The 25653-nt window shown below is 40.2% G+C and overlaps 1 protein-coding gene across 1 annotated transcript in view; it reads right to left on the reverse strand.

Moving 5' to 3' along the window:
• The window catches only part of AHRR (aryl hydrocarbon receptor repressor), an 84464-nt gene that overhangs the window by 52650 nt on the left and 6161 nt on the right, over window positions 1-25653 (reverse strand). The window contains exons 2-3 of the mRNA XM_014875174.2: window positions 13000-13071; window positions 6080-6261 (exon numbers count right to left, since the gene is read on the reverse strand). Of these exons, the coding sequence (XP_014730660.1) occupies window positions 6080-6261; window positions 13000-13061 (244 nt within the window). The 5' untranslated portion in view covers window positions 13062-13071. The remainder of the gene's footprint in view (window positions 1-6079; window positions 6262-12999; window positions 13072-25653) is intronic.

Raw genomic sequence — 25653 nt, forward strand, 5'->3', positions numbered from 1 at the left:
CCTCAGACCAGGAGCTTTGGTTCAGGTAAGCAGCACTCTTACAGCACTGTGGAGTAGCATTGCACTGCAGATTATGCACTGAAAGCGAGATCACTCTGTGCTTCCTTACCCATCTCTGGTTTTAAGACCTTAACTTTCTGTGTCGCTGGAGTGTCATGCATGTCACACCAGAAACAGGTCTGCAGTGGGGGCTGCAGCATTAAATATTCAAATATTACTATAAATAATAGCCTAGAGAGTCTAATGAATGAACCTGAGGAATCTCAGTCACAGGAGTATGCTTCTGACCTAGGAGAGCAACAGCCATGGACACTGCAGGAGGAGAACAAAGCTGGAACACACTGCAAGTAATTGAGGATACTGAAAATCAGGCCAGCTGGGAGGAATCCTTTGTTGCTTTCTTCTTAAAAGGGATAAATTCAATTTCCATTAAAGAGAAACGTTGATGGGAATTGGATCACACCAAATACATAGATGAGTAAAAGGAAATGACCTACTAATATAAATGCTAAATCAGGAGAAAGACAAAAACCACACAGTGTGTGCTACCCTGTCAGAAAAGGGAAAAAATAAAAAACCTATAAAAAAAAAATCATCCATCTATCTATCTATCTATCTATCTATCTATCTATCTATCTATCTATCTACCTATCTGTATGTATGTGTATGTATAGAAGAGGTTTAATTGAAGGGGAGAAATGGGCTAGAAAGAGATAGGGCAGCTTGGCGAAAATGACCAGGAGATCCTGGAATAAATGGTTCTTGCAACAGCAGCAATCCAAGCCACAGCATTGGAAAGCAGAGGACCAACAGGAGGGAGATTTCAGTATGCTTCGAAAAATCTCTGAAGATACATGTTTAAGGGAAATAGAAGCTGGCCGTTTTTTCAACAAATCAATATATAGGAGATAATTGTAAACTGTCTCAGTGGCAGTGAAGAATGGGCAATTAAGAAAAGACCACCTTAACAAAATCTTGAGTTCTTCAGTGACTGGAAGCTCACAGAAAATCTCTTTTAAAAATGAATAAAATAAAGGACAAATGTATGAGAAGAGAAACAGAAAAGCCAAGGTATAGTATCAGATGTAGCAAGACAGTGAAAGTTATAAAAATCATGCTGGAAGCACTTTCACCATACAAGGTTAGGAAAATAGTTTTCAGCTACTCAGCAGAAGGGGAGCTACAGACAATGAAAACAAAAAAGTTTAGTATTTATTGCCTCTTTTTGCTTCCATCTGCTAGGATCACCTTCATGGCTTTAAAAGCTGAGGTGCCATGAGAAATGGAAACAATTTTTTTTCTACAGAAGGTGGGCTCAAACTGAAGCAGGAGACTTCCAGCTTGGATTTTAGGGATTGCAAAGGAAGGTATTAAATAAGACATGTTGCAAATTTGCAAAAATATTAGACAATGACCCTCATGTTAATGCATAACTTATTACTCAGGAAGGTTCACTACAGGCTTGTTCCTTAAAAATTTTAATTCTGCATGGAAACAGATGAACTAACATTTGTAGATAAATTTCTCAACCTCTACTGTAATTCAGTTTACAATCCATATATAACTTCAGTCTAAGGCAGGTCAAACAACATGTCTCCATGTTTGACTGTCACTAATTTTGCAAAGATCTGGATTGCACTTTAAATATAAAACTTACAGGAACTTTAAGAATATTTATTCACAGAGTTCATCTGTGACTCTCTACAGTCCATATTTAGTCATCCATAAATCTATCAGATTTTTAGCTTTCAAAATCAAATGAAGTCTGGAAGTAAGTAAATACAGAGAAGGCACTGAAATCTGCAATAAACAGAGATTCAAAATAATACATGAGAGAGATTTTTGTTGGGAAGACACTGCTTTTGTGCTTGCATGCACGTCTCTGTTTATGCATATGTATATGTGTGTATACAAAAAATGTCCAGATGGGCAAAATTACAAGCTATTGAATTTAATTATGCTTTATATAAATGATGTAGTAAAGGATTTAAAATTTTTAAAAATTGATCCATATTGAGGTCTCTATATTTCCCACCTAAGACTATACTCAACGTCAGGTATCATTTATCAGGAATGCTTATGGCTGAAAGGTCTAACATTAATGAATGAGATGTTGAAGGAAAAGTTTGAGTGGCCTATTGATACAAGGTTAGTTACACTAAGAACTGAAAGATAAGGAGCTATATAGCCCTAGTTGTAACTGTGTTGGTCTATCTAAATTGTTGTAGCTGGTTTCCTTACAAGGACTGGGAAACATAAGTTATTTCTCTCTCAGAAAGGACCTGAGCTGCTGAAAGGACAAGGTGCTATTCTTCTGACATTTATTTACTAACTCATTACCTGTACTAGAAGGGAACAAGTTAAACAACCAACAAAATGCAGTTGGTTTAGAAGTGGAGCAAGACCACCATGTCCCCACCAGTGGAAAAACTGAGAAATGAGAAGTACTAAAGGATGTATTGTCAAGCGTGGTAAAGGAAGACAGACTACAATTAACTAGATGGAACATATCCAAGACAGAGGCCCAGCAAACTCAAGTGGTCAGAGACACTAAGCACCACTCCATGCTCACAGGAGCCCCACCCAAAGCAAGTCTTTGTCAGGGCCAAATGACAGTCACCATTTCCTGTAGCAGTTGGTGTGTCTCCGTCATCAACTCACCCTGGTTCAGACCCAGCTGCTTCATACACGAGACTCGGTGAGATTGGAAGGTTATTGCTGCAAGCTGTTTTGAAGTGCTTATCAGGAAAATTCAAAATGACTAAATGCCTCTAGCTTGGGGGAAGTGGGGCTATTAATAGAGCCTCTGCCAACTGATAACAGAGATATGAAGAATCTTAAAGTTGACAGAAGAATGGTTCTGAAACAAAGGGAAAACATTTCTAGGAATGAGGGAGGGAATTCACCACAATGACTTTAACTGAATCCTAGGAATATCTGTTTCAACAACCAACTCTAAGTTTTGGAAAGGAACCAGGCCTTCGTGTCAACAACTCAAGGAAGATGAACTGGCCATATGCTTCAAGGTGCTAACGTCTAATGGTCACTAAAATGGGAATAAATGACTAATGGATGCTCTCCATGCATTAATACCTAATTGTCTGCAAAACCATTTTCACACTTGAAGTCAATATGGTGAGGTTACTCCTTCCTATAGCTGGCTATTGATCTTCATAAATATGTTTGTACTGTGCCCTGACCATGGCAGAGTAGCTGCTGAAAGGACACCTAGTGGTAAGTAAATGTGCCCAGAAACCGCTGGCATTGTTGAAGGTGTGCCACTGTAATTGGCATGGGAAATGCTGACCTGTTTTGGGTTGAATATGCAATGTCACATATAAACCTATGTGTAAAGCAGCACTGCTCATTTATTTTTTAAAATGGCAAGCAATATTCTTAAAAGCATGTTTTAAAAACATGACATTTAAGCTTAACTTCCTCAAAACTCAGAGAACAGTTTTTTAAAATGAAACATTCACGGTACTGTCTGTTGCACACTACAAGATTGAATGCACTGAATCTCCACTGCATCCACTTTAGGAATATCAGAGAGCTGAACAGAACTCATTACAGATATGTTTTGCTTGATATTCAAGCCAAATTTCATCTTGGGCTTCATCGTTCCTTGGCTCCTCCGTTGTGCCACTCTAAAATATACTAAGCATTCCTTCCTTTCTAGTCTTTTCCTCCTATGAAGAAAAACAGCCAAAGAATCTAAGTTGTACTCATTTGAGCTAACTTTAGCTTTTTGGAGGTTGTTTGTTTATTGATTTGTTTTTGCCCATGCAACTTTATAGCCACTTCTTGCCTGTGTTTGTTCCAAACCCTGTAATATGTACTAATGCTCTTGTGACCAGGGGATGCCCACAACAGAAAGCTCTATTCCAGATGGAGTCATGCTGGTCTCATGCAGAGAGGGATTATAACCCTCCTGTGTAGTGGCATGCTGCCTCTGGGCAAAGAGAAGAAAATCCACACTTAGCTTTCTTGTTTATGTCAACATACCGTGTTACAGGCATGGAACAACTTGCTGACCACAGTCCCTCTTCAATTATTGTTTTTATGTTCTCATTATTGTTTTTAAGTTCTCTTTTCCAGGTTTGTCTTGTCTATTGAACACCAGTTTCTTTGGATTCATTTTCCCTGAGTGAATTAGTACAGATTTACTAAGCCATTTTTCCAGATACATTTTTTTATCCAATTTTCTGCCATCTCTGTATGCCCCTGGTCTGTTCTCTGTCCTCAGAATGTTTATAAGCTCCCAATTTACTGCCATCCTTTGATTTTAAAAGCCACAAACAGTCCATTTCTGCTCTTCTATCCTCTTTCATCACAAGACAGATTGAAACGCTGGGATGAATATGTTTGTTTGCTTTTTTAGGTGACTTGCTACCAAAGTTTTTGCTTAAGAAAACCCCCAAACAAGCAGATTTTGTCTTTTTTTATTGATAATTAGAAGTAAGTACATCGTGATGTTCGTGAGGGATTTGGCAGACTCTGCCAAATCCCAACATTTGCAACCATTCCTCGCACAGCTCAGTTTCCACAGCTCACCTCTCCTCCACTCCATCCTTCTGAAGCTCCAGCCTGCTCTCTTGTCTTAAAATGGCATGTAGTTTCCTTCCTTTACTGTAAACAATGCTTTCTGTAACCTTAGTTTCATGATGTAAACATTTAAAAATAAGAATGAAGGGAACACAAACTATGTGTTCAATTAGGTAATTTGGGGATTAAATTAAAGGAAATCTCTTGAAACATGGAACACAGAACATTTCAACATAATGCAGCCTGGGTTTACTTCTTTTCCTTTTATCTCATCCCTTTAAGAAAAGAAGACAATGGACCTTAGAAACTCTGGCAGAAGAGTAGTAAAGGCAGCTGAAGAGATATTATTGCTTGTGAATACAAGAGAAACAAAAGTCAGGCTTAGAGGAAGGGGCCACAGCACTCAGGTATGTGTTCAAAGGGAAAGAGAGGCACTCTGTAAACTGCAGGATGCTGGAGGCTGGGCAACCACCTGCCACAGCTGACAGGGGAGGCTCCTGCTATCAGTGATATCACCCTTTGTAATCTCATGTCAGCCTTGTAAAATGCCCTGCAGCCTGCCAAAATCTCTTCAAGCTGGCACTTCTTTTATACTAAAATGCATTTTAAAAGCAAGAAGGCAATCAACAGATATTCTTTGGTTACAGAAAAAAAAAAATATATATATATACACACATACATTGTGCATCATAAGAAATAGTAACAGGAAGAAATAATAAAGAGCAATAAAGGAAAAATAATGTCCATAAAAATACTTCTGTTTATCTCTGCAGTCCAACTATAAGTTTTGGTCAACTCTACTTCATACACAGAACTTTTTTCCTTTTTTTGAAAATAATTCTAGAGAAGATTTCCATTATTAAATCACTAATCTGGATTTTGCTTTTGTGAACTCCTCAGCAACAGAGGAAATTCAAAATATCTTCAAATTTGGAAGAATTCTTTTTATGTGCATCCGAAAACGCACATTTGGCTTTCACTTTGTGGTGTGCCAGACAACTGTACAAATGAAATGTAGCCTAGTACAACTTTATTCAGCACTTTAAACTTTGAATCTCTCTTATCATGGAAGACAGTGATCATTTTGGCTTTTCAAGTGAACCCATTTCTCCTGGCATACAGCAAACATAGGTAATACAGTTTTTGGTTGACTTTCCCATTGTACTTAAACAGGCATTTTGAACTTTCATGAGTTTCAAATAGAGAATTCATACTATTAACAGGTATTACATTTACCCCAAGCTTCTTCCCCAGTTTAGATTTCACAGTTATGTTTTCCCATTTTCGAAAGCCTGCTGATGAAAGCTGGACGTTTTCCCACTATTTGGTGAAAAACACACAAACTACCTAAGAGGAAATGAATGAAATTTCCTATGCAACATCCCATGAACAAAATTAGTTCAATAATAGATTTTTTTTTACCCTGCCTTTATCAATATAATACCATTTGTTACTTTTACGCAGGATCAGTACAAAGTGGCTATAAATTAGAGGGATACTTTTAAGAGGATGCTGAGATCTTAAGGAAACCTACCTTGAAAGAAACTTTTGACCCGGAGATAGCTGACACTAAGGCGCAGGACGGAAAGTTTGTCCAGCTTTGATACGATGTCAGGCGGGAAAGGAAGGAGGCTGGCCAGGTGGTCCAGTTCTGCATTCAGGCGGTCTCTGTGTCTCTTCGAAGGATTCGATTTTTCATTCCCAACTGCAGGCCTTCTGTGGTGGAGAACACATTTTAGATTACCTGTTTTACTTCCAGATGCTGAGATGTTGTATGCAATTAATTGATAATAGGAATATTTTGCTTAGCTTCTATTAAAATCTTTAAAGTCTCTGTCCTCTGATAAAAAGAGATTTACTGTTCTGTGCTTTCCATGGTGCAAAGACACAGGCTTTGTCTTCTCTTTTCGTATCAGGCAAAAAGTGAAGAATTGGTATCCCTTAGTCAGGACCTCTCACCTTAGGGAAGTGGGTACTATCTCCATGTTCTAGTCAATATCAGGAAAAACAATTTCTCATCTTTGTTGTACAAATGAGGGGCAGAACAGTAGGGGAAATTACAGTCACTAATGCATGAACCCATTCAATACCCACTGTATTCATTCGAAGCATCTTAGTTCCCTCCATTTAATGACTCAAAGTTAACGTGTGGCTTAGGAGATAATTAAGAGAAGAGCCTGTCTTTAGACATGAGTTTAAAAAGTATGGAAGACAAAGTGAAGAGAAATTCTTTCCTCAAGCTCAAAATTCCTATGTACGTTCTCACTTTTACATTCCTAGATCAGTAATAATGAAGATAACAATTTGGTTTCTTAAGAAGATTGATATTCCTCACAAAACACAGAGATTAAAGTTACTCAGCTTTCTAAGCCAAGCAAGTCCGCCCTCATTTTGTGTTCCTCTTATATAATGGACAGTACTAGAGAACCTAGAATAGCTGTTTTGAAAATTCAGTAAGATGAAATCCATCACAAGTGAGGAACCTCAATTTCAGATGTTCACAGATATTCCCAGAGGAAGTGTAAGATGTTCTCAAGAGGGAGTAAAGGAAAAGCTGGTGCTTTCGCACACAGACATGGGGACCTTATTTCCAGCATGATGGTGAGGGGTGCTCAGTGCTGAAGCACAGGCTTGTCCATTGAGCAAGGAGAACTGAGTGGGAGGTGAGAAGGTGGCTCCTTTCAGTAGCCAGGACCCAGCAGTTCTGTTGCTGGACACAGCAGTAGTCAAGTGCATTATACAGGTATGAGCTATGGGACACTGGAGGCATAAACTACGTGAATACTCAAGAATGGGAAAGGGCAAGTAAGAAAACTATGGTTGTGCTAAAAGTTTCTACTTTCACCTCACTGAATCCCAGGATGATAATCTTAAGTAGCTAGCTGACTTTCCAGTGGACAATGAAAGTAAGAACTAATTATTTGTCACGTTTTACTACTGCATTTTGATGCTACACACATTTATTTCATTTTTCAATCATAAGTTTAATTTTGAGCATTAACATTTCACAGGGTGGTTAAGGTGTTAAATTACAACAGTATTGTCATTGCAGTTGTCATTCTAAAAAAAGTTGTGTTTTTAGGACAACTTATTTAGGATTACTAATTTAGGAATTAGTAAAAAAACAAAAGATCAGGTTTTTGAAGAGCAGTTTTGTATGTGTGACTGCTGCTAACTGAAAACTTCTTAAAGCAAATCAGGTATAAAATATTCATTGCTACTTTTAAGAACCTCACTTCAAGGGAACAGCATCAGTGGACAGAATGGATGGAAAAAATATAAGGTAGGTTCCACTGAAAATACGTAATTTCTGCTTTTTCATTAAAAATTGCTGATACTAATATGTGGTTCTTCAATGACTCAATGAATTGCTTTCAAAGACATGGAGAAGATTTTCCTGATTGGGATAAATGAACGAACAAGTTTCCTATACTAGACAGAGGAAATACGAGAATAAAAAATGCCATCAACAAAGAAGGAATAGTGCACTTTAATTTTTCTGAGCTAGCTACTTTTTGTAGGCTGAGCCATCTAATAACACCAAAAGGATGTCTGATCTATGAAGGGCAGTAATTTTGAGGGTACATAGCCTATAACTAAGCAGAAGCTAAAGAACATAAGCTTTTGCTAATCAGTCTTCACATCTGACAAACCAGCTGAAGCAAGGAAGCAAAGTAGGACAGAAGAAATTAATTCCAATAAGGAAAATTAAACTGATGAGTTCAAGAAGTAAAAATTGTCAAGAGTAACATGAAATAGAAGTTGTTCAAGCCTATTTACCACATAAAATAGTGGCTGCTCCATGCCAGAGAGGAATGGTTTGAGGCAATTAGGTGGTCTGCCTTTGTACTGAGTGCAAGGAATAGTTTTCTGGAGATGGCAGGGAATGGTGTAAAAAGACTAGGGGAGAAAGTTCAGGACAGAGTCTTCCTGAAAACTCAAGGAAATGATTCAGTAAGGGAGTGAATCCAAACAAACAGGGGTTTGATGTAAATGGTAGTAAGGTGCCAAGTGGATGTGATTTTAAACAATGTGAGTTCCATGGAAAGGCTCAGTTAGCTAGCCATAAACAGAAAGGCACGGGCAGGGAACATCTTCAGTGGGCTGCTTTGAGGCAAACAGCAATTCTAGCCTTTATTTTGAGCTGAAAGTACATGGTGCTTGTTGTGTTCATGTTAAACTCAGGATTGTCAAACTATAAACAGAGACATAGGAGTCACTCAATGATCCTTCATCACTCTGCTTTCCATACAACTCTGCTATAGTAAAGGAGCACATGTAATTAAAGCAATAAATCTGGCTTTCCTTTGTTCACGTTGTTAAAGTGCCCAGTAGCAACAAGTACTTGTACCTGTGCAGGATCCACATTAGCAGTCCATGTGTGGTGGGAGTTGTGTGGGAGCTGGTGTGGAGAGCATTTTCTGTTCTGGTGGTACACGAGGCATTGAGCCATTTTCCCATGAGTGATTCAGTGTGCCCGTGACACACAGACCGCCACTAGTGTAAACCAGTTTGGTGAGCTGGCAGAGGAATTTCCTGCAAATACAGCTGTCTGCTGTTCCCTACCCTCTGCAGAGCCCTACCCTGTTAATGGAAACTTTGCTCTGAATAAGTTTTATAAGTATGCCAAAGAAGACCTGAGCTGAGAAAGGTCTAATCATTTACCATGACAGCAAGCTTTCAGTAAGAAGGGAAAGGGAAGAGAGAGACCATGAGAGGCAAAAGATAGGCTGAGAGCAAAGTACCAGCAGATGATTATCATGAGTGCACTGACCAGCACCCTCAGTCACTGAGCTGTGCTTGGACATTTTATAGGAATCCTGGCAGAGCTGAGCTCCAGTGGCAGCCATGTGTGTATGGATCCTCACCATCTCCTCGAACCAAAAGGAGAGAATGAGAGAAAACTGCTTGAAGGGGGCCCTTTGCCACCTTCTATGTCTCTTCTGCCTCTTCATATCAAGGAAAGGTGAAAGCAGAACTAATGGTCAAGAAGACACAACACCAGCAGAGCAGATGAGAGGTGGGATAGTGTGGTACCAAGTAAGAGGAAGGGCTATGCCACAAAGTGTCTTAAAATGAGAACTGGGAAGCAGGAGAGAGCTGCACCTCCCGAGGTCTCTGTTTACCCTGGCACGGTTCTGGTGAAGAAGTCTGAAGCAGTTATAGATACAGTCAGAGCTAGGGCAGGTGTAGGTGCCTTTAAAGAGCTGTAAAACATTACAAGAAATGTTTTGTAGAGGGAGAGGGTTTTACAAGATGCCAGGGTTTGAGGGTTTGAGATAAAGTGGCTGAAGTTCTCAAACGGAGACTGTCCTGAAGCACTGCCTTAGCACTTTTAAGTATTCATTTCAACAGAGTGATTTTAGCTTGAGGTTAAAGACAAGATCTCTTTACTTTCCAGATGCTTGAATTACCAGTAAAATGTTGGATTTCCACAGGAAATAAACACTTGGTAGAAAATGTTTCCTTTAGTCAAAACGCTGGCTGCCTGGCTGAAAAGCATATCTGATGGAAAATTTTCAATCTGTCTGAGCTCCAGGTGTTTGAACTGTGCCCATAAATGCCAAAATTCTTTACTGTAGATCACATTTAATGGGGCTTGTTTGGAAGTTTTTGGACACAAAAGGAAAACAACTATGGTTTTTAAACTTTCTTGCATGTATAAAAGTAGAACCTGAACCTTATATTTTATTTGAAAAATGGCAACCTAATGAAGATAGTCTCTACTAGTTCTGTGTAGAAAGCAAGACTATTTTAATATATTTAAAATATACAAATATGCAAAATACAATACACAAAAAATAGTTTCTTCATTGTTGTGTAAAACCACCTCAGAATAGAATTCCTGTGCCTGAAAAACATTCGTGAACCTAATGAACAAGATCATTCTGTGATATTCTGGATTAAAAACCAGCTGCAGAATCACCACCTGGTTGATAATCTAATGATGAGAGGATTTTGTAGAGTCAGAGAGTTGGCTCCTTGGGATGCACTGAGTATGGGGAGACATAAATGTTGTTCTGCAGAGGGGAAAGCTGCACCTCTGTCCTTTAAATTCTGACCTTTAAAAGCACTAACCCATGAATCCCTATTGAAATCCAAGTATCCTGCTCACACTGAGGCACCTGAGCTCACTTATCCTTTTGTTAAAAGAAAGGTAAATTCTGGGGACTATTTACATTAAAAAGAGAGGACTGGCCAAAGAATACCCATCAACTTTATTTGCTGTGAAAAATCAGGTTTTACAACTGAACAAATACTGCTCCCGGAACAGGTGCCAGTATCTACCTTGATGCATTGGCAGAATGATAGGGGGGAAAGTAAAACAAAGCTGTGGAGGAGAAAGTGCTGTGCTGTCAAACAGGAGGAATAAGCTGTAACAAAGATGGTACGACATGGAATAAAATAATGGTTAAATATGTTGCTCAATTAGTAGGCTTTGTCTACCCTTCTAAATTTAAGATAAATTATTCAAGGCAGCAACCTTGGAGTCCTGAAATGTGAGTAAGACAGACTGGGAAAGCAGCTCTGTCACCCAGTCTGGGGCATTCAGAGCCTCTTTAGAGGAAAGTCCCCAAGTGAGGGAATTAAGCACAGGAAAGGCTTACCAGAGACCAAGCCCACAAACAGATAAGGTTTGAGGAAGAGACCAGTGTTGCTAGGAACTGAGAAATCATCCTCAGCAAGTGGCAAGTAACTAACCAGAGAAAATGGAGTGCTATCTCCAGTGTGGGAGTTCAGCACTCTAACAATCCAAACAGTTCCCTTTGTTTTAACCCATGTTTCTTAATCAAAATTGTCATGTCCTGGCTTGATAAGTTCATGCTCAGGTACCTGCACTGCAACGTCATAGAAAAGCTATTTTCAAGGCAGCATTAACTGCAATGGCTCCCAAGATGAAAACTTGGTTGTGTAAAGCAAGTGAGAATTTGCTTCTGAGAGTGTTAAAGCCAGAACTTCTGTAAAGGCCAATGTGGTTCATTTCCGTGATTTGTTAGCAGGTAGTTTTCTTAGCCATTGCATTTATCTAGAAATCATCTTTGAGAGGAGTTCTAGCTAGCATGTAAACTCCAAACATAAGCTTAATATTTCTCAAAGCAACTGCAAGTCTCCTTCCTTTCTCACAAAAGTAATGATCCATAAACAGTTCTGCATAGAGGTAATTTAATGTACTGGAAATATTCCATCCCTCTTGCAATTGTTATAAAATCAAATATCCACATACATACTGAAACAGTAGTGCAGAATTCAACACTCAGGATTTTTGCAGGAAGAATCATTTGCTTATGCCATTATCTTTGTCTATTGAAATATGATACATTTTAAACTAAAAGAAACACATTTTAAGTGGGAACAAGAGGTTCATGAGCAAATACTGCCCAAAATCCAAATAATATCAACAGATGTCAATAAAACAATCAGAGAAACTCCCCTTTGACTTTAGACCAATATGTACAATTTTAAGCCAAGTGGGTTATTTTTAGAAGTTCTGAACAACTGAAAATAGGGAAATCTATTTTAGTTACCTTCTCATCCTTAAATTGTATGTGAAGGCCACCAGTGCCAGTTCATAATTTCAACACCGAAAAAATGTGTGTTTCGTAATCATATAATCAAGTGTAACATAGAAAATGTGGGATGATTACATTAAAAAGCTTTATTTCACAGATCGGTTTATGGCATCTGGAACTCATTTACATTTGAGTGATAGCAACCTTTTTATTCCCCCTCCCATTTCAAGCATCTTGTAGTAACAAATTTCCATTGCATTTCTTCTTTTCCTGCTTTGCCTTCACATACACAATTACCCTCTCCCATTTTTCTCCTAATGAAAGTGATCCCATAGTAAATAGAAGTCTGAAAATTATGTGTTGTATATGCAAAAAGTGCCTTACCAGTCTGATCTTTCAGCTGGCTGAACTGACCCACTTTCCCAGCTCGTACATGTTGGACTTAGCAGTGCCCCAAGCAAGGCTAAGCCCAGGAAAGGGGAAGGGGGGAGTGCAATGCCAGTGCTCTGGTGCCACTCAACACATGGCATCTCAAAAAGCTCCTTGAACAGGGAGCAGGGAGCATGGAAGCACAAAGGTGGCAACCACCCCTCCAACCCACTGCCCAGCTGGCATTTATTCCACCAGTGTGTTCTGCCTATGGAAGGGCACTATCCCTCTCCACTCTCCATGGCAGCACCGTGGTAGCCACCACAACCATCCCTGGCGTCCCCCTGGGACCCCTAGTGATGGGTAAGGGTGCTGTGACTCAGGCTTGGCATCCTTTCTGGAGACATCTTACCCATGAAGAGCCAACCTCCCAACCAAGGGTTTCTCATTGCAGAGAAGAAGATTAGGTTCTCCTGTGTCAGTGGGCCAGAGGAGGAAGGGAACCCTTCTTCTACACCATTTCTAGGCCCATAAGTTTGGAGGCAGATGCCTCCTGATGAATATGATACTTAACTGTTTTTGAATGGGTTTCCTCCTTTTCCTCCCAGCATACAGGCATTCCCCCGGAGGAATCATGGCTTTGACACTGAAAAACAAAAGGAATAGGTTTCTTAGTTCTGAGGTTTCTGTGTTTCAGATTGCTGTACAAAATGACAGCACTGAGAAAGTTCCATCAAGGAAAATGTTTGTTCCTTGAGTGTGACATTCAGCAACGCTAAAAAAGCATGATGGCATTAGTTAAGATAGAAGCTTACAGCTTATTCCAATTTCCTACCCTAATATTATTAGAATATTGATGTTTATGTTCAATTTTCATTTTTTCCAATTAAGTATATTATGCATGATATAAAATGGGTATAAAATACATCCTGTTTACTGGATATCCAATTTTTTTCCCCTTCCAGGCTCATTTCTAAATTCAGCTAAACAAATAAGAATGAATAATACTACCCATCATCTGCAGGGAGGATTTCACAGCTTTTAAAATACACAAGAATATTATCTCCATTACTGACATTGTGACTAGTAGGTTGCAATTATTCAAATCAGCATTTCTCCAGATCTTCACATCCTCATTTTTAAAGGCTGGGAATATAGCTGTCGGCAGCTCAAAATGTGACACACAAGTTTTGTGGTTAGCACTAAGACCCAATGCAGCGCTGACTGAGGTGACAATTTTCACACAAAACTTGGTCTTATTGATTTATTTGAGTATGTAAGCCTTAGAGACATTGCAGGATGGGAAAAAGTCTTTACATTCAGTCTGTTTAAATCTTCTGCTGATTAGCTGAATATCAAAGTCTCTTGATTTTCTGTTGGAAAGAATATTTTAGTCATGCTAAGTGTTGTTCAACAGTGGGTGCATGCTGCCAGAGAGGTTAGTATATCTCAAGAGTAATTACTGCTTTGTGTAAGATGTAAAATTAAAAGGAACTTCTATTGCACTGAATTATATCCCGTGCTGGTGAACATGTGTGTCATGTAAGGCAAATCATAGACTTACTGAACTTAATTTAAAAACCATTTAGAAGGCTTTCTTTTTCATTGAAAGACAGCTTTCTGATAACTAGAAACCTTTTGCCTTCCAGCTTAAATTTGTTCATGGTCATTTTATGCCCATTTGTTCTTCTGCCAACATTGTCTTTTAGTTTAAATAGCTCTTCCTCCTCCATTGTGTTTACTCATTGGCATATTTTTAAATATCAGTCATATCTTCAGTCAGCCTTCATTTTTCTATTCTGGGACAACCAGAACTCTTTTATTTCCCTCTCATGTTACAAACTGCTTTTTCTTCCTATCATTTTAGGAGAACAGAATTAAGCCCAGTTCATTAAGCAAAATCAAAAATGTATTTCATACATGCAAGCACAGCATCCTTTGCTAAATTGAGATACCTTAGGTCTACTGTGCTTCCCTCATCTGGAAAATCAGTTATTGTGTCAACAGACACCTATCAGGTTACTTTGTCAAAATCATTTAAATCTACATTCCATTTTTACTCCAACTAACTACAGCTGTTTATTTGTTCTTTCCTTCTGAGAATTCATTCTGAAATGACGCATAATATAGAGATCAGACTAGTTGCCTTCTCTCAAATGCAGGTTACGGTGGAAACACCAGTCATTCTCCAGTTGACGCAGTGACAGGCATTAAGTTCTTCCAGAAACAGAACCATTTTTCTCACTATTACTGGAATGATTTCCTGTGATGTCAGATGGGTGAAATGCCTGTCCAAAGTTGATGAGGGATATGATACAGTGCAATAAATACTGCTGCAGGGTAAGATTATGCCACAGCCTTTACTTAGATAAAGCCTTCTTGCCACCTTCGGAGACCTTGTTAAGTTGGTTTAATCTGCAAGCTCTTATTTTTTACAGTCTGCCAGAAATGGTGAGGAGATACCAAAAGAACTGCAGTTTCTTCTGAGACCTTACATTAAAAGGCATTTTCTTCGTATTTGTGGTGGATTGATACTGTCTGGATACCAGGTGCCCACCGAACCCACTCCCTTCCTCAGCAGGACAAGGGAGAGAAAATGTAACAAAAGGCTCATGGGTTGAGATAAGGGAAGGGAGAGATCAGTCACCACTTACTCTCATGGACAAAACAGAATGAACTCAAGGAAATTAGTTTAATTTATTACCAATCAAATCAGAGCAGGGTGATGAGAAATAAGCCCAAATCTCAAAAATACCTTCCCCACACCCCTCCCTTTTTACAAGGCTCAACTTCACTGCATTTTCTCTGCCTCCTCTGCAGCAGCACGAGGGGATGGGAGTGGAGGCTGTGGTCAGTTCATCCCACACTGTCCCTGCCACTCCTTCCCCCTCAGGGGGAGGACTCCTCACACTCTCCCACGAACAACTCCAACACGAGTCCTTCCCACGGGCTGCAGTTCTTCACAAACTGCTCCAGTGTGAGTCCTTCCCACGGGTGCAGTCATTCAGGGAAAGGCTGCTCCAGCATGGGTGCTCTTTGGCATCACAGGTCTTGCCAACAAACCTGCTCCAGTGTGGGGTCCTCTCTCCATGGGTCCACAGGTCCTGCCAGGACCCTGCTCCAGCACAGGCTTCCCATGGGGCCACAGCCTCCTTCAGGCATCCACCTGTTCTGGAGTGTGGTCCTCCATGGGCTGCAGGGGCACAGCTGCCTCACGGTGGGCTGCACCATGAAGGAGAGTCTCTTTGGTGCCTGGAGTACCTCCTCCCTCTCCTCCTTCACTGATCCTGGTGTCCTGCTGCTCTCACATATTCTCTTTTCTCCTTTCATAAACATAATATCCCAAAGGCACTGCCATCGCTGCCAGTGGGCTCAGCCCTGGCCAGCAGCAGGTCTGTCATGGACCTACTGGACACAGGTGAAGCTTCCAGCAGCTTCTCACAGAAACCACCCCTGTAGACCCCCACTACAAAATCCTTGCCATGCAAATCTAATACAATATTGTAATACTTTCATGTTCTGAGTCCTTCCTGTCCATAATATGAATATATGACTCATAGTTCATATTTCAAAACAGTGTCACATGCTAGACTTCCCTTCTCTTGCCTTCATGAGCAAAGTTAGAAGGACGAGAAAGGCTTGAACAGCATAATTCAACTGAAAACTGAAACTTAAGAGTTCATTCAATTTCCTAAAAGGGCGGCTGTGTTTTACAACCCTTTCTGGATCAGTTGATTAAGATGTGACAGCAAATAGAAATAACTAAAAAGACCTCAGTATTCAAACTAAAAACCAGGAAATAAATAGCAAACAATATGAGCTAGAATTTATGGAGTGCAAAATGCTAGTTAGGAAAGATAAAGGCCCAATGGAAAATTCACAAGTCACAGCGCTAAAGTCAAAAGATAACATGCCATTTAGAAGAATATTATGAAGAAAATAATTCTAAAACCTGTACAGTTCTAATCAAATGGAGATGGCTTTATGTTAGAACTGCATAAAAGGTAAGAGTGCTCAACAGATTTATTTCTAGTCTCTGAAAAGAAGGAGAATCGTGCACTACCATCAAACAAGTATTAGCCATGCACTCTTCAGGCTTTCTACAGGAACTTTCTACAGAATTAGAACAAGGGGTTACCACAGCAACATGGTATGAAGCACTGCCCCAGCAACTGAGCACCAACGTCCTAGATACACATACAACTAAGGGGTGCTTCTGCCACTGCCACTATTGCCTGTGGTGGCATGGTTAAAATGAGTCTGAGAATGCACGGACAGGAATAAAGACAGAGTCAGGAGATTCATGGCTAATGATCCTAAAAATATGTCTGAAAACAGCACTTGAATTTGTTAAGCTGTGCAGATCCATAAACCACGAAAACATCTATTCTAAAAACTGGAGAAGAGTATGTATTCACAGTCCTACCTGGACTGTGTTTTCTTCTGATCACCTGTGAGCTCTTCTCTCCACCCCTAGGACAGAACAGCCCATCTCCACGACTGAAGGAGGCTGGGGGCTCCTTCTCCTGCCAGCCCACCCATCTCATATGGATGAGAAACAGAAAGAGCTTGGGTGGACAGCACTCAGCTCCTCAGAACAGCTGTGCTCTCTGCTTTCTCCCTGTAATGCTTAAGAGCCTTCACATTCTCTCTACATGTTTGAGGTGGAGGATAACGAACCCAAGGAAGCGATCTTCCACCACTCCAGCAGAAGGAAAAGGGACTTACAAGCTTGAGGAGCTTCTGGAGGAGGAGAGCTGGGACTGAAAGAATCAGAATTGCTAGAAAAGGGTAGATGTGAATCATAATAATTTGCTTCTGTCAGATGCTTGGAATCACTACTGACATTAAGTCACAATGAATCTCTGAACACTGGGGAATGCTGAAGGACTGAAAGACAGCTGCTATATGATAATATTCAGAGAAGGGAAACATAATGATCATCTGACATCCATCCCAAGCAAAATACCAGAAAAGCTGATAAGATAGATTAATTACATCACTTAGCAGAATTCTATGGAATATCATACTCTTTGGAGTGAAAATAGCTCACTGAGAAGTTATCACCTCTAGCTGACAGAGGAGTTCACTTGTATTAGTTAGTAACTTAAGTTAGCAGCATAAGATTCTGCTTTTTAAAAGCCTCAACAAAGCATTACAGTGCACAGTTTCCACAAGTAAATAATCTGTCAAGTGACAGAATAAAAAGAAAAGTAGTCATAGAGAAATTACTGCTAAATAGAAAAAGTTTTATAAAGACCTTACAGATATAAAGGTTCAATACAAACTCATTGGTGATAACATTAACAAAGTTATAAAAATGATTGATAAATAATGTTGAAGATAGAGTGAAACAGATCAATCTGGAGTGCCCAGTAGGCTGTTTGTCTTTATTCACAATCTATTTTAATACAGCCAAATGCAAACACTTGCATCTCAGAATAGGGAATGCACGTCATTGGTAGTGAATAGGGATTGCATCCTGAAATATGAGTGATTCTTGAAAGGAATTAGGGATCAAAGTGAAAAATGAATACAATCCACAGTTTGATCTGCCAGGGAAGAGTTGCTGCAAAGGCAGCTAATGCAGATGCTAACCTAAGTGAAGTGGTTTCACATCTGTTTAAAGATAAGACTGATGCTGGAACAGTGTGTACATTTTGCATGTAAGTATTTTTTAAGTAATGTTAGAAACTGGTAAGAGTGAGGAAAGAAACTAAAATAAATACTTGCAGGCTGAAGAAATTTCTTTACATAGAAAAAATATTTAGGTGACTAGAGTAAAGTACTTCCAGAGGAAGTATGAGTACTGAACTATTTTAATCTGAAACACAGCAAGTACATAGAAAGTGAAGCTGAGCCAGATACATCCAAGTAAGAAATAAGGCATTAATCTGTAACATCAAGAGCATTTAAACACTGCAACAAGGTAAAAAGGATTTAATGGATCCTGTTGTCTTGAAACCACCGTTAGATGCCTTTTTGTAATATGCACTTTACCCTAACAGAAATTATACTTAAATTAAATAGAAACAGTTGAGTTGAATGCAGGCATACTCAGAAAAAAAAAAGTCTTTGGTAGCTATAGGAGGTCAGATTACATTATCGAATGATCTCTCCTTTCACTAAATTTTATGAATCATTTCCTGCCCGAATGTAATCACATACCATGCATTCAATGACTGAACTACAAGAAAGGGCTGTGCAGACCACAGCTTCAAAGTGGCACAGTTATCGAAGAGGCAGCCCGGGAGTGAGAAGGCTGTGGGTGTGCTCATCTCTATCACTCCATGGCCACCAGCAAAGCAAGAAGGGGATGGGGCTGGAGAGTGGCTTGGTTTTTCTCAGGATTATGTGTTTACACCTTGGCAGGATCAACTCTGGAAAAAGATTTCCAGTCACGATGTCTCATCAACAGGACAGAAATCTACCTGCCTGTTGTCACTAAATTACTTGTGATTAGCACATTTGTGCCAAGTCTTCTGTTTCTATTGAATGCTCATGTCTTAGGAGAAAATATGATAACAGTTTTGGATATATCCTTGTAAATAGCATGTTTTTAGATGAAGCAGCCCCACTTAAAAAAAAAAAAACGGAGCAAAGAACTAATATGAGTTGTGAAACCGAGCCCCACAGTCAGAGTGCAGGAGCTCGAACTGTTTGGGTTATCATGAAGAACAGCAACAGACAACTTCCGTACAATAAGTAACTACATTATGTAGGAAACAAACATTTCGTGACAAGAAACAAACATTTCTAGCAAGATCCAATTTACTGAACTTGAAGCTAATTAAATCCAAATAACAATTAAATGACTATCAAAATAATTTACCAAAGCATGTAGAGGGTTCTCCATCACTGAGCATTTTTTCATCAAAATCTTTTTAACAAAAATAATGGATCCATGTGGTAAGAATTTGTTGAAGGATATCTGATGGTCCAGTTTCACATGAGACTGGAGCAAGACCACAGGGCTCTTTCTGGCCTTAAATTTCCTTTTCTGCCTCAATTATTTCTCCAGTGAAAGAGCAGAGGGCTAAATCTCAAACATGAGGAGTTTTTAGAAGGCTTAAAAAAAAGTATTTAATGCTTGATTTAGAGAGGGTGTTCTACAAATACCAGGGATCATATGTTGTCTGACAAAAACACATAAAATCTCTCTTTTATTTCCTTTGAAGAAAATGTGTACAAATTTGGCTATGTTTGGAGCTTCTGGAAAAAAACCCGGCTTGCGTGTGCTGGGGAGACTTGTTGTAGTCTGACAGTTATCTGCAGCTTCTGCCTGAGCTGAGCACACGTCATCCCCTTCATTCCTCCTACAGGCATCTGCACTGAGCATATGCATCCCCATGCACTTCACAGGCCTCCTCTCCAAGCAGCAAAGGCAGCGCCAGACCTTCCCTCTTGCTGTCCCTCCCCATCCTGGTGCAACAAAAGACTCCAAATAAAAGGCAAGGGAACAAGGAGTCAGCCATGGCAAGGACTGAAGTGGGCTGGGACAAGGCAGGGAGGGAACAGAAGCAGAAGGAAGATGTGTAGTCCTGACTCTTAGCATCCCTAAGATCTGCAGAGAGATGCTGTGCTCTGAAACACTCCAGAAAAGGAACATTCGGGAGCACTGCTTTTGTATTATCATTTGGAATTCAAAGTAACCATTGAAAATTTGGAGGGTTTGCCAGAAATAAGGTGGCCAGCACCTCCATGCTGCAATTTCCCTTCCAGGTCTCTTGTGGCTCCTTTGCCTTCACTGCCTGCCCTACAAGAAGCAATCTGAGCACTGAGAGCCAGACGCCTGCCCCGCTTGGAGAGCTGAGGGAAGGAATTGGGGCTCGCAGGGACTGTAGGAATTAGGGCTGCAGGATGCCAGGCATGCCAATACAGCCTGGGACACCAGAGGCACCAGCCCTCACTTCCTGGGAGCCTTGGTCTGCTATAAAAGTGATGAGCACTTGGTGCTGCAGCTGGAGGCGGCCAGCACTGAGCTCTGGATTGTGCACCAAAGGCTGCATCTTCTGCAAAATCATCTCCTGAGTGCCTGGCACCGAGTAAATGAGAATAAGTATTTCAGATTCATCACTTCTATTAAGTCCATATGTCTCAGCAGTATAATAAAGATTCAGTGGTGGATTTGATGTACTTAAATACTAAAGTCACAATTATCAGTAGTCTGTGACAAAATTAATAGCACTTTTTTTGCACAGGATTTGAACAGTGCATAGTACAGAGCTGGGACTATGAGGTGAATGAGGATAATAGAAACAAAATACGCAACTTCTATTTTAGTATGAGATTAGTATGAGTTTAGTGCCTGTCCACATAAGTGAGGAATTTAACAGCTGGACTTAATGTTCTTAGAGATCTTTTTCAATCTGAATGTCTTATGAATTTATGTTTACTCCTGGGTTTCCTGATTTACAAGTGCTTGACTTTAAAAAAAGAGAAGCCCTTTGCTACAGGATGGATATGTAGCTCCACTCGTCTTCTTTAGCAGAACAATAATTTCAATTATTATTCTTCCTTCACAAACAAGTTCATCAGGGGACTGAATTATCTCATCAGCCTTTCTTTCTTTATATGTTTATATAAGAAAGCCTGAAATTAAGTTCAAGGACACTTCTTTTGAGCTTTGAGGATGTAAATAAATAACTTCTTAAAAAAGCTTAGATGCAGCTGTTTTTGGAACTTCTAACATGCACTCTGTCATTTGAGGAAGGACGCACATGGTAGCACATACCAAAAAAATTAATATTGGGCATATGTCTGCTACAAGACGTTTTGTTAGTAGAGTGGTATCTCTTTCTACCAGACTTGACTTTTGTCCTCCACTGTCTATACCACAGACTACCTTCTGAGGAAAATATAAGGTTGCCACAGCAGCTGGACTTTTCATAGAAAGGCATGAGCAGCAAGGAAAAGTTTTTCTGTAGCTGGGGTATTTAGGATATTGTCTGAACCTCAAGGATTATTTGATGACTAACAAGACAGCCAATCTTGCATGGCAATCTTTCTCTTGGTTGGGACATTAGCGTAGCATGTTTCACTTTTAAACTCCCAGAAACATAGTATCTGTGAGATCTCTGTCCCTCTGTTGTGTTTGCTGGAACCTGACTAACAGGTCACAAGAAAAGCAGATGTTGTGAAGGCGTTAGCATCATTTCCATAGCAAATCTGACTAAAGCCAGTAAGATAGGTCAATTAAATATTTCTACCATGAATGACTAGTGTAGCAAGACCTCAGCTCAGCTGTCTTCTGCCTATAGCTAGGTTCAAGTTTTGGCAGCAGTTTTATGCTGGCAACGCAAAGCTCAGTACAGAGAGCAACTAGAGCATGCTTGTTAACTGTATATATAATTTCTCAGACAGGTTCTGCCCAGATTTAACTCTGTGCTGGCAGGATAAGGCTTCTAGAGCTAATTAGTTTCTCAAGATGATGCAGTTCATTAGCTTGTCTTCAATTTTAAGTGAAGGATAAATATCCTCAGATAAAAGAGGATAACAATATCCCTTTGAATTAATTGTGTCACGTTTTTTCACAAAACACGTGTGGCTGTGCACTGACTGCCTATTGGGTTGTTTTATCCTCATGCCCTGTTGCACCATAAGGTGGTTTATACTCACACCACTGTGATGGAGTAAATTAGACATGCTACTTGGAGTCACGGAACATGCCACAGATTGCAAATATAATTAAACACTGGTCCTCCAAACCCTCTTGTAAGTTCACTGACCTTCCTGGTATTATTCTCCCAACCACCTATGTTTTAATACTCTGCTTGTCATTTCACACTTCACAGTGTCTAAGGTTTGGGGTTCTCTTTGAAATACTAGAACAAGGATCTTTGATAAGACTATCTATCATCCTGCATCCATCCACAAGGCTAGACTAGGAGTTTAGTTGTACTGAGTTTGTGTGGCCAGGTTTTGGTAACAGAGGGGCTACATGAGTGGCTTTTATGAGAAGATGCTGGAAGTTTCCCCCATGTCCAACAAAGCCAATACCAGGCTGCTCCAAGTTGGACCCAGCGCAGGCCAAGGCAAAGCCAATCAGAGATGGCAGTAGTGTCTCTGTGATAATATATTTAAGAAGGGGGGAATAAAAGGTATTGTGCAGAATAAATTGCACTCAGAGAAGAGAGGAGTAAGAATATATGAGAAGAGCAATCCTTCAGACGCCAAGGTCAGTGAACAAGTGGGAGGAGGTGTTTCAGGTGCCAGAGCTGAGGTTCTCCTGCAGCCTGTGATACAGCTCGTGGTGAGGCTGTTGTGCTCCTGCAGCCCATGGAGATCCACAGGATGCTGAGATCCACCTGCAGCCCGTGGAGAAGACACACACCAGAGCAAGTGTATGCCTGACAGGAGGCTGTGACCCTGTGGGAAGCCTGCGTTGGAGCTGGCTCCTGGCAGGGACCTGCAAACCCATGGAGAGAGTGTGTCCAGTGAGTGTCCCCCATGGTTTGTGGGGGATCCATGCTGGAGTAACCTGTTCCTGAAGGACTGCACTCTGTAGAAAGGGACCCACGCTGGAGCAGTTTGTGAAGCACTATAGCCTGTGGGAAAGATTCAGGCTGAAGAAGTTAGTGAAGAGCTATCTCCTGTGGGAAGAGCCCCACCTTGGAGCAAAGGAAGGACTCCTCTCTCTGAGCAGTAGGAGAAAGACATGATGAACTGACCATAACCCCATTCCCCTGCACCACTGGGAGGCAGGAGGTACAGCTGGAAAGAAGAGAGGGGTGAGGGGAAGGTATTTTAAGATTTGTTTTACTTCTCAATATCCTCCTCTGATTTTGATTGGTAATGAATTCATTTGCCCAAGGTGAGTGTGTTTTGCCTGTGATGATAATCAATGAGCAACCTCTTGCTGCCCTCAGCTCATGAGCCTTTCGTTATGCTTTCTCTCCCCTGTCCGATTTGAGGAAGGGAGTGATAGAGTGCTTTTGTGGGTGCCTGGCATCCACCCAGGGTCAACCCACCACATGGGTGTAATTTTGGAGTAAATGCAAACAGCGTGATGGGAAACCCTGAGTTACACAAAGTGGTGCTATGGAAAGGTTAGAGGATAGAATAGATGAGATAGGACAGAATCACTAGCAATAATTTCTAGGAGTCTTCTACTGTAAAGCCAAAATGGAACTTAAATGGAAGTTTCGTCAGGAAAGAATTGCTTGTCAAATTCAGGGAGACTCTCCACAGTAGCCAGTAAGATGGCAATGCTCTTTTGAAAATGGGCCAAGATCCAACTCCAAGTCTTGCGAAAAAGTCTGTCCTACACAATAACTGTACTCTCGTTGCTCTGATTTCTCTCTTTTTTTTTCCACAAAAGGCTTCTTAAAAGATTTTAGTTGTGGTCCAGTGCAGAGCAGGAGTAAAATATGTGACAGCTCATATATTTTGAGTATCTATTTTTCCATACATATATATATAGATCATATATAATTCATTGGTATCATACAGTTGCATCTTTTTCTGCAACACTAGAGACAGTGTAGAAAGAGACAAAAGTGGCTGCCTTTGGGTCAGAGAAACAGCCTGTCCTCAGAGGAGCCTGTGTGACACCAGGATAACACAGCATAGCATTCTCCCTAAGAAAAGAAGCAAAAGAGACCTGGATCTAAGGCCAACAAAATGGAGACTGCTCTAAAAGTTATGGAATGTATGTAGGACTAGGAAGGCAGGCAGGAAAACCAGTAATACATCTAGAGGTAAAATCAGCTTATTGGGAAGATGCAATCCTGTTGTTCTCCAGGCTTTACTCTTCTGTGTTGTTCCTACTCAGTTATTCAGTGGAAGAAAAAGAGTAAATGAGGATGAACTTACAAGAGCCCCATAACAGGGGTTCAGCAGAGCTTAGATATCTGAAGATCCAGAGGTAAAAAAACCCACCAAAAACTTTCAGGGAGGAAAAAAAATTATTTTTCTTTTTCAAAGCTTGAGATGGAAAACTGGAAAGCACAGGAAAAATTGAAATGAAACATGAAGTATTTTCTCCTGGAACTCTGAAAGTTATCTTAGCTTGATGCTTAAATTGACATTGTTATTATTATTACCAGTTCAGTGTTTCAAAATGTTTGTTCCAGCATTGTAAAAACCACTTAATTTGAAAGAAGCAGGTCACAGATTGGAAACACACACCAAGAGCCAGGCTGGTGTGTGAGTTGTCAAGCTTTTGCTCAATTCTTGCAAGGCTTCTGTTTAATGAATTATGTGAAAATCAGAATGGAAACTCAAAAGTTCCTGTTCTTTCGGATACTGAATCTGAAAACAAAAGTAAGAATAAAGCCTGATGTAGCTAATACTTTTAATATAAATACAGCTAAACAAGTTATACTGGTTGAAAGGCTGTCTAGTTTTGTCTGCTGTGCTGACAAGGCACTACTCCATCACCTTGGTTTGGATAACTACAAAAGTACAGGTCCTTAATTACCAATGTATAAGGCCCATGCAAACTTCATAGAGCTCAACAAGGCCAAGTGCAAGGTCCTGCATATGGCTCGGGCAGCCCCAGGCACAGGCTGGGCAGAGAATGGATTGAGGGCAGCCCTGGGGAGGAGCACTTGGCTCCAGGGAGACCTTACACACAGCAGCCTTCCAGTACCTAGAGAAGGCTACAAGAAACCTGGAGAGGGAATTTTCACAAGGGCATGTGATGAAAAGACAAGGGGTAATGATTTCAAAGTGAAGGCAGGTTTAGATGAATTGTTAAGAAGAATTTTTTTACAGTGAGAGCACTGAGACTCTGGCACAGGTCGCCTGGAGAAGTTGTAGATGCCCCATTCCTGGAGGTGTTCAGGTCCAGGTTGAATGGGGCCCTGAGCAACCTGACCTAGCTGAAGGTGTCTCTGCCCATGGCAGTGGGGTAAGAATTAGGATCTTTAATGTCCCTTCCAATTCAAACCTCTCTGTGATCTATAATTCTGTGTTTTCCTCTCCAGAAGCACAAATTTCTCCTTTGTAAGCAAAATATTCCCATTAGGGGTTTGAGATCTGTAGATATGTCTACCTTTTAAATTTTTTATATGACAACTTCTGGAACTTTTTGTTGTAAATATTTTTACTGTTTTAGACACATGTGTCCAGAGACAAAAAAGAAAAGTTTAAATATATTTTGAAGTTACCTGCAATACTACTCTCTTCTAATATTATTTATATCTGTTACTACCCTAAAGTAGCTAATATATAAAAATTAATTCTCATTAATAATCCTAGTGGTGTTGTTTTCTATACGCTCATC

Source organism: Sturnus vulgaris, chromosome 1 (genome assembly GCF_052056855.1).
Source record: "Sturnus vulgaris isolate bStuVul1 chromosome 1, bStuVul1.hap1, whole genome shotgun sequence".
In the NCBI taxonomy this organism is placed as follows: domain Eukaryota; kingdom Metazoa; phylum Chordata; class Aves; order Passeriformes; family Sturnidae; genus Sturnus; species Sturnus vulgaris.